Raw genomic sequence first — 10,514 nt, 5'->3', positions numbered from 1 at the left:
GTATGCTGTGTAATAGTTGTAACCCCTGAGCAGGGTCTCAGAGACTAAATGCGTTTTCATGTAACTTAAACCAGGACCATAGACCTCGTTCTGGTGACTGTTGCATTCTTCTGACACTATTGTCGTATCCAGTATGCCGACCTTACTTGAACTAAAGAGTAGCCCAATCGCAATTACTACATTAACATTCCCGAAAGCAGCCATTTGAAGTCTTCTAGTTCTGTCGCCCCTCCCTCGGGCTTTCTTTGAAAAATTTGAAGTATTGGCTTGCTTTTCGCTTTTACACAGACAATATCTATGGGAACAGAACGTTCCACCACTTTAGGAATAAAGGATCATCCAATAAATTAATGTTACTGAAAATATGCATAAGGTAGCCATCAGCGTTATACTGTTGTTGATGCAGTGAATTTTTGTCCCTCCTTGATTTCCTCCAAGTATTTGAACGTTTATACTTGGCTTTTCTATCAGGCTTCTGGTAATCCAATGTATGATATAAGCTAAGGAGTTTTAATGACAAAGAAACTGATGATACATCTTAGTTCAGAGGTGGAGTTGTGATATTGAAATTTTTTTTGATTTTCTTATGCGAGGCTAACTAGGTTGCCCACTATGTCAATCCAATGGCTTTTTGTTCCCATCCACGATGTCGCTGTATTATTATTTTTTCTGTCAGTTCCCTGATATGTTCAAGGTGGACATTCAAACACTGCACTCGACAGCTTTAGGAAACCTAGGAATCTCAGGAAGCATTAAGCTGTCATCTCCTCTGGTGGCCTCAGTCTTCTTGGACACTTACGCTCCATCCTCAGCGAGATTCGACCTGAATCTACTATCCTCTGTTAAGTCTTAAGCCTCTCCTGCAGTTCCTTCACGACATGGGCTTGCCTTTTATGGTGAATGTGTATCCCTATATTATCTATTCAAACAATGCAAAGTTCATCTCCTTGGACTACTCTGTTCAAAGGAGGGAGTGTACTCAGGAGGGAGTGTACTCAGGGATGGAGATTTGACCTACATGAACCTATTCGATGCGAAGGCTGATGTGTTCCCATTTTCGATGGAGAAGGAATGGTTTCCAGGGATGGAGATGGTGGTGGTGGAGACAGGTTGGTGGCGGAGATGCAGCTGGCACAGATAATGCCTTGGTTTATAACGGGAACATAGTGAGACAGGTGGCTGGCAATTTCGGCACTCCTAAGAGGCCAAGGGCAGGGCTCAAGGTATTCTTGTTGGGTCTGTTTGATGAGAATGAGAAGGGTGAACCGGAGTATGAGAGGCACTTCGGTATCTTCAGGGCTGATGGCGCAGAGGCCTATGACTTGATCTTCGGAAAGTATCGGGAAGAAGCTTGGCAATGTTTTCTCCTTTGCTTGAGCAGAATCTGTGTAATCTTTAGGGAAATTCCAGCCGTGACTCTTATCTGAGGTATTCCTGTGTCTAGTTAAAATACCAAATCAAAAGGTCTAATCTTCCTGCCTCACTGCTAAGAACTTGCAGCAAAAGTGTCTTTTTCCCATTATAACAACCTTAATGGACTTGCCCGTTATGAGTTTTATGATGTATTCATCTGGGAGACGAAGTGAAGACCAATGGGGTTGAAATAGAAGCAAGCGATAGCTGTCAGACAATGAAAGACCAAATTTTACCCATGCTACCTACTGATCTAGTACATGAATTTTAACATACGAGGTTTGTGAGCGTCCTATAAGCATACATGTTTAACTGAACATTTTAACATATCACAGTGTCGGGGTAAGTGGCTTTTTTTCTTCCTTTTTTTTGTGGGATAAGTCTGTGTGAGTGATTTGAACACGTCACAATTCAAAGACAGTGCGAGTGCTGTAATTGCACCATAAAATATTGATTCATATGTTATTGTCTCTTCTCTATATATAAATCAGTGCATATCCAGAGGCCATTCATAGGTTCCCGTTCTGGAAAAATCTCGGTTTCATAATGTTAGGTTTATTTCGTTACGGATAGTGTGGTAAAAACACAAGTGACGGATTTGTGCCGGTCCCATCCGTTCTGATAAAGGAAACTTATATAACTTATCGTCCCAAGTACATTAATCTATCCAATATATGATTAGCACACTCCCACTGGGGCGCCATCAATTCTCAGAAGTAGAGAATCAGTAGAATGCCCTTGGCATGAGTCAAGGTTGCTCAAAGCCGACTGAAATAACTTACTGATGGACGAGGATTGAGCCACTTTGAGCAAAAGCTAGCTAATTAATCTGATTCAACACAAGATGATTTACAGAAGTTTGGACCCATAGTAAATTACAGTTAAAGATAGGATATGAAGGACGATAACTATTCGCTTTGTTGTACATTTCTCATGTAAGCAAGGGTTGGTTTAAGGGTAAGAACTAATGAAGACCAAATGATCGGTTTACCTGCACCTGCACCTGGAGTACTAATTATCTATGAATGGATAAATCTCATACCTTACTCTGCAATCTTGAAGTTGAATCTGAGCCCCGATAGGCATTGGAGAACAGTCATTGTATAATTGGTCAAAAGCAGTATTTAGGCAAACGTTGCATCCGACATCTGAAAGCTCCCCGCGACATGCTGCATGTCCGTAGACAATATCAAATTCCCAAGGGGATGCTATGTAATAGCTGTAACCCCTGAGCGGGGTCTCCGAGATTAGATGCATTTCTATGTAGCTAAAACCAAGCATATAATCATCGTTATGTTGACCGTTGCATACTTCTAACACTTTTGTAGTATCCGGTCCACCTGGATAGCAACTCACGATACTTATACCAACAAATATCCCGATCGTGATAGCAACGCTTCTGAAAACAGCCATCTGAAGTCTTCAGCTCGTTCCGTCCGTCCCCTGGGCTTTCTTTGAGAACTTCGAACTCTTGGTTAGCTTTTGCTTTTACATATACATCAATATATATAGTAAGAAAAGACGCCAACGAATCAATGACTGTTTCGATATATTTATGTTTCGTCGAGCAGTGTAGATTTTTGCTCGATATCATCCAAGTATATGAACTTTTATACTTGTTTTTAGTATTAGGCATCGGGTAATCCAATGTCTAGTATCAAGCTAAGGAGTTTTAATATATCAAATGAATATCAAGAGGAGATGAACTTTTTCCTTGACGTTCAAAAATTGCTCCTCAGTTTCTACATGTTTGTCCCAAAGAGAAGCACAGTAGCCGTACAATTACGGTCTTTTTTTTTTTTTTTGCATTTTCACCTTCTATTATGTTTTCTAAACTTTTATAACATAAAATGGAATTTCACTATCAAATCTAACACGCCATTCGAAGTGCACTAAAATGGATACGGAAAGTCGAGCTTGCCTCAAGGAAGGCTTTCCTTCCACACGTAGATAACTTGTGAAATATACATATAAATAAATAAATAATTTAATTAATAAAACCCCAACATGAGGGGCAAAGGGAGGAGGGGATGGTAGTTCCCCATTGGCCACCGGACGGCCCACCACTTAGACGAGGTCGTTGGAGACTTCTCGAGCCTCCAGTTATCTCGTTTGAGGAGGGATGACGGCCGGAGAGAAGCCCCTTAATTTGCTCCTCCCCTCTCTCTATCTCTATTTTCCAGTGACCTCGTCTGGATTGGGGGAGGCCGGTGGGGCCTGGGGTAGCAGATCGGTGAGAGGGCTCCCATCCGTCTGTCGTGCCCCCTCAACTGAGGTCACTGGAGGCCTGAGAGATCTTCGGCGGCCTCGTCTAGGTGAGGGATGGACCGGTGGCCCGCGGGGTAATCACACCCCCGTGTCCTGTTCAGCTTTCCGTCTCCATTTTTAATGGGTGTTAAACAACCCGTTAGATTTGACAGTGAAATTTGGATTTGTGCTACGGCATACAAAGTTTAAAAAGTGTATTAGGATATGAAAATGGCGAAAAAAGTCATGCTATGTGATGCAATTTATCCTGATTAAAAATGAAAAATCTGTTAGGCCGTAATGATCTGAACAAGGTTATAGGTGACTTGTTGGTTGATCGCATGGATGATGAAGCAATTTGAATTTGGTTAAACTGAACACCATCCTTTGGGTATGTATACTCATTAAACTCGAGAAGTCGTTGAAATATTGTGGTCAAATGCTACCGGATCCACTTTTTTGGATAAAATCTAATGGGACACCGTCCCAGGAAGATGAAACACTTTACATAACTGAGAGCAGGTTCTGACCAACCATGTACCAAGAACTCGAAAAAGAAAAGATTCATCCGACTTACACCTATTGATTCGACAAAAAGAAATCTCCTGCCAACTCCATAAATTGAATGTAGCAGGAGTGCTATTTGCCATTTCTATCCTGCAGTACAAATCGCAAACGACTATGCAACTTCTCTTCCTTGCCCTCGCCCTTCTGTCGCCCTTCACAGGTTCCTCTCAACGCACTTTGAAATCGTTGCACCAGCTCTAACTAATTCTCATATTCGCATTGCATATTACTTCATTTTTCACTGTGCTAGTTACTAAAAATACAGAACATGAGTTCCGTGCAAGTGTACGGTTTGAAACTTGCAGTGATTGCCTGATCGGATTCATGAACATTTATTCAATGTTCTCCTTTGTACTGCTGCATATGCCCGGCAATGATTCAACCAACTCAATGAGATAATATCATAAGAACACGAACTTTTCAGCAATTCCTAATCATGTACACTTCTCCAATATATTGATCCTAGCAAGAAACGGCTAGCACAAAACAGTTCCGATGCTTATTTTCCTCTGTTCTTGCAGTGGCTGCACAGATCGGGATCTGCTATGGACAAGTTGCAAACAACCTTCCACCACCTTCCATAGCCGTGAAAATTCTCAAAGACAATAAGATACCGAATGTCCGCCTGTTCAACACCGAGCCCACAACTTTGGCCTCTTTCTCTGGTTCTGGGATAAACTTAACTATCGGAGTCCGCAACGAAGATCTCCATGATCTTGCTTCCGGGAACACTGGGACCTCCCTCAGGTGGCTCCAGTCCAACATCTTCCAACATGTCCCTCCAGAGCAGGTCCAATATATTGCTGTCGGGAACGAGGTCTTCCTAAAGGACCCATACTACACTCCGTATGTTGTGCCGGCTATTTTAAATCTCTTCCAAGCTCTAGGAGTCCTAGGACTCTCGGGAAACATTAAGCTGTCGTCTCCTCTGGCGGCTTCAGTTCTCTTGGACACTTACCCTCCGTCCTCAGCGAGATTCGACCCGGATCTACTATCCTATGTTAAGCCTCTCCTGCAGTTCCTTCATGACACGGGCTCGCCTTTCATGGTGAACGTGTATCCCTACATTAGCTACACAAACAATGCAAAGTTCATCTCCTTGGACTACGCTTTGTTCAGAGGAGGAAGTGCACTCCGGGATGGAGATTTGACCTACACGAACCTGTTTGATGCGAGCATTGATGCGTTCTCATTCGCGATGGAGAAGGAAGGGTTTCCGGGGCTGGAGATGGTAGTAGCGGAGACTGGTTGGCCAACAGGTGGTGGAGATGCGGCGGGCACATATAATGCCTTGGTCTATAATGGCAACTTAGTGAGACGGGTGGTGGACAATGTCGGGACTCCTAAGAGGCCAGGGACAGGGCTCAAGGTTTTCTTGTTCGGTCTGTTTGATGAGGATGAGAAGGATGGACCAGAGTATGAGAGGCACTTCGGTATCTTCCGGGCTGATGGCGCAAAGGCCTATGACTTGATCTTTTGGTAAATATTAGAAGGAAACGTGGCACGCTTCTTTGCTTGAGCAGAATCTCTGCATCTTTTGGGACTTCCTGCCACGACTCTTATGCAAGGTTTTAATGTGTCTAGTTAAAGAACCAGATCGCCTCTGGATCGGTTCCTGACCCCGGCTAGGACTTGGTGTTGTACTTAATTTAACAATTTGCTGATAATCCATCTCGAATCATTGTCTTGCTAATTGGACAGATTCCAAAACTTAAACACTGCATAATTCCAAATGAGATAACAGAAAATAACTAGAATGCAGTACTACATTAATCCAGTAATGATATTACATAGGATTTGATAGATTCGACAAGCTTTGTGTTCTACAACTCACGTGTAATTAAATCCAGGGTCTCACTCGCAGATTTTATTTTTACAGAAAATGGCTGTTCGCTGCTCATATTAGCTACATCTAGAGTATTATTCCTTAAATGGATAAATCTCATACCTCACTCTACGATCTCGAAGTTGAACCTGAGCTCCTATATTCCTTGGAGGACAGCCTTTGTATTACTGATTATAAGCTCTAGTTAGGCACTCAAAGCATTCCATCTTTATGAGTCTTCCGTTGCACGCCGCATGCCCATACACGGCATCTTGCACCGATGTGGAAGCTGCATAATAGTGGTAACCCCTGAATGGCGTCTCAGTGAGCAGACATTGTTGCACGGAGCCTATTAACCACTGTTAGTTTTCATCATTCAGACATATCTATGGTATCTGGTATAATTTGACAGCACCCGACGACACAGAGACCAAACAATAGCACGGTTGTGATAGTAACTGTTTTGCCCCAGATTGGAGGAATATAGAGATATGGGGCCCATCGAGACACCTCACTGCCTCAGACAGAAGGAAACGTCATTGACCGTGAGCCAACTCAGCTCCATCAGTTTGCCATGTCACCAATTGTAATGGAATCATGGATGGACGTTCGATGGTATAACGATTGAGGAGTTGTATGTATTTTTTGGGAAAAAAAATTAGTTTGTGATAAAATGTAAAAAAGAAAAAATATAAAGTTCGTGATTTACTGTATCATTTTCCCAATTTCTTATACTCCTATATTTTTTATCATCTATTCCTGACAGGATTTATCACAAGCCTCCCTTGTAAGTTGTAACAATTGTGGCTCATAGACAAAAAATTCATTAAATTGAATCGATCAATAGACGAATATCCAAGAATATATTAATCGGAATTTCCATGGCATACTATTGCTAGTCTTCTATATATCTATGGAATGTGCTCCGAATATCTATTGGTCCACCTGGGCACAAAAGGGTTCTTCTTCAGCCAATTGATTTGCGCAGGAACTTCCGTGAAATTAGCTTAATGATCAGTTGGCCCCTGGAATATGGCTCCAGTCTCATTTTTCCTTTAATTTTTTCTTCTTTTGATAATTCTAATATATATATATATATATATATTTATTTATTTATTTATCAGTCATAAGAGAAGCCTAAAGGTTAATAAGTAATAGAGAAAAGAAAAATAAGGGGCACGAGAAGAGAGCAGAACTTGTGCTCCAAATTGATAAGTGCGAGTACACACTAAACTTTCTTACTCCCTTCATGTATTAATTATCTCAAATATGCTTGTTGTATCTTAGGAATATCCAACACTAGCCGCTTCGTCACTTAAAATTATTAGCTGCTAATGGATTTATTGGGTTGTACATATAAATTTCAGACCTCCCCTTTGTATAATGATGTATGGCTCACTGGGCTTTTGGGCTAGGGTCCAAACAAATCTCACGGATTCCAGCTCGTGGGCAACCTCCAAACACAACCTACCCATGATCCCAAGATCAACTCTAATACCATAAGTAAACTCTACACACAAAAGTGCTACTAATTGTTATAATTGCATATAGATCCCATATCTTCTCCTTGCACAACCAATGTGAGATTAAGAGTTTGTTTGGTTTGAGGGGAAAAGGGAAGAGAAGGGGGAGAATTTTTTCCTTTATTTGGTTTGGACATTTTAAAGGAGGGTAAAGGGAATGAAGGTGAAACTTTTGCCCCCTTCCCCCCTGAGCTCATTTTCTTTCAACCTCGATTTGGGGTTGAATGGAGGTGAAAAAAAATTAAAAAATTTGAATTAATATAAAAAGACCAAATTATCCGTCTTTTTTTTGCTCATATGCTTATATAGAAGGATACCCTCCATTTCCCTTACCAACTTAAAATTTTCCCTTTTTCTCTTCCATTTCCCCTACTATGTGTTATCCAAACAGGGTTAGAACTTTCACTCCCCTCCCCTCTAGGGTTATAAATGAGCCGAGCCGAGCCCAAATATATTATGCCCGAGCTCGGCCCATTTATTAGTTCGCAATCTTGGGCTCGAGCTCGAGCTCGTGCGAGCCTAACTCTTCGAGCTTGGGCTCGGCTTGACTCGTATAGGCTCGCCATTCCAGCAAAGCTCTACTCGTTTAAGGCTCATGAGCTCGAGCTCGTATAGGCTCATGAGCTCGAGCTCGTATAGGCTCGTGAACTCAAGCTGGCATGGACTTGGATTGGACATGGACTTGAATTGGACCACTATAATAACTCATACTATATATACATATACATATATATATATATATAACTCATAAGAATATATACGTAAATGAATGAAAAGCTCATTTAGGCTCACGAACGAGCCAAATACCATTGAGCTCGGCTCGGCTTGTTTAACTGGCGAGCTTGAGCTTTATAAGAGCGGGCCAAATTCGAGCTTTCATCAAGCCGAGCTCAAACCGGTCGTGAATGTCTCGGCTCGTTTACACTCCTAGTCCCCTTTCCTACTTTCACTTCCCTTCAGTTGAATTCCTCTCCCTTCCTTTAATGAACCGCATCCAAACATAGTGTACGGGAGGTGATAAAATCCATCTCTAGTTTGCACAAGCAATAGTCGTCCAATTCAGTGTAGAAACCATTGACCCAGAAAATGCTCGAACTGGAAACGTATCCATTCTGACCTCGGTATGCCATACTGGATTAATAACTTTGTTGCATATGAGTCTGCCCATTATATACATTTAAACCCTGTAACTCACGATACGACTCCGTGAATGCCCATCATATATTTGAACCCTGTAACTCCGTCAGCTTCCGTCTTCATCTCATCAAGGGGATTGATCAGCGAGGGCCGCGAAAGGCTCTCCAGAATCAACTAAGAGCCATCACTATTTTAGTCCCGGAAACAAAGTGCAGAACGAGGAAGAAAAATGGCCGGTGTTGCTGCTTCTCATGCTGTGTTGACTCTCTCCTCTCTTCGGAAGATTGGGACTTTCTCGTCCATAAGAATCGCTGCTGAAATCAGGTATTGGTTGTGATTTATTATGGCTCGGCTTTGCCCTGCAATTCCTTGCAAGACTACCCTGTGTAGAATTCTTGATATTCTCTGATGAGAGATGGATGATTACTGGATTTGATCGCTAATCAACAAAATGAACTTTGTTCAGTGCAGGCTATGGAAATGTAACAGAGTGACCATCAGCATACAAATTGACCATTTTACAGGGCATTCTGTCCCGACTCATGAGCAAATATGGTCTTCGCACTTTTTCATCAAACACAGCTTATATGCTTACTATGCCCAACAAATTGTTAAGGTCAAAATCAGCAAATCTTCTGGGAAAGTTTATGCAGGTGTTTATATGCAGGGTCCTGGGGCGGGCCTGCTGCCAGTACACGCCAAGCCTAACTGAAGCGTATGAGGATCTTTTCTGTATAAATGTGATTGATGTGATTTTCATATCCTCTATCGTGGATGAGGAATCACCCAATGGCTACTTCTCCAAGATTCTGCAGCCATCACAGGCCTTAACTATCCGTTCCAAGTTCAATCCTTTCCCATCCTTGTGATCCTCGATTGGACAGGGACAGGTTTTAAGCAGTCAAAAAGTCGGATGTACATGGGAGGGTGGCGATGCTTACACTTTCGTACCTGAAAAGTCGAATTTCCTTAAAGAGGAGGAGAGGCAGCTAAGGAGGAATCCAAGGTTCTCATTCTCCGACTCCGGTGATTATTTGATTTCAAGTAAACGATACTAGGTAACTTTTATTTGCTTCCTATAATTTGCAGGTATGACGTCATCATCAGACAAGGGCCATGCATGCTGGCGACTCTACAATTTGATTTTTGGTCGAGCTAACCCTGTTCAAGGAATGCTGACGAGAGGAAGGAGAGGGAGATGGGCGAAGTGAAGTGCCTCGAGATGAAAGGCACTAAGCCAGGAACTATTCTTCTGTTGCCCTGGTCTAGGATTTCAGGAATCATACTTTTCAACAAAAGGACGGTACGGATGCGTCCCTCATAAAAGGTCCATGCGATGAATGGTAACATTTCCAACAGTGTAGGATCATATAATCACTGTATTTTATGGATCGGACTAGCATGGACCACGAAGTACCCTTAGATAGGGTTCAGGGAAGAATCATCCTCGAACCAGGGGACCTGGAGTGCTGAATCTCGTTGGAGATCTACAGGAGAATCTTTTCCCCTAAGCACGCAGAGCACTCCTATCTGGACTGGAAAATTTGCCATTCAAAACATTACATTGAGACGAATTATTCCACAACCTTTTTTTAAGGAAAGTGGCCTACGGAGGATTCTAGTCCGACTGATCAATCTGCTCTGCTTCTAGTAACACGAGCTTTCAATAGTCTCGTCTCTATTTCAGTAGGATGCTTCAGGCCTTACATAATTGACTAGTTCTCTAATAATTCTTCGTTAACTATCGTCTTGCTAATCGGAAAGACTCCAAACTATAATACCGAGGTTTTTCCCGGAGACGT

At 42.2% G+C, this 10,514-nt stretch overlaps 1 protein-coding gene across 1 annotated transcript; it reads left to right on the top strand.

Moving 5' to 3' along the window:
* The first annotated feature begins 1,031 nt into the window (after window positions 1–1,031).
* LOC116200589 (glucan endo-1,3-beta-glucosidase, acidic-like) lies at window positions 1,032–5,839 on the top strand. Its single transcript, XM_031531424.1, has 2 exons — window positions 1,032–1,388; window positions 4,694–5,839. The coding sequence occupies exons 1-2, from the start codon at window positions 1,032–1,034 to the stop codon at window positions 5,708–5,710; spliced, it is 1,374 nt and encodes a 457-aa protein (XP_031387284.1). The 3' UTR covers window positions 5,711–5,839.
* Window positions 5,840–10,514: the final 4,675 nt, after the last annotated feature.

This window comes from Punica granatum, chromosome 3, assembly GCF_007655135.1.
Source record: "Punica granatum isolate Tunisia-2019 chromosome 3, ASM765513v2, whole genome shotgun sequence".
In the NCBI taxonomy this organism is placed as follows: domain Eukaryota; kingdom Viridiplantae; phylum Streptophyta; class Magnoliopsida; order Myrtales; family Lythraceae; genus Punica; species Punica granatum.
Note: the sequence above shows the minus strand (reverse complement) of the source record. Positions and strands in the feature narration are given on the sequence as shown.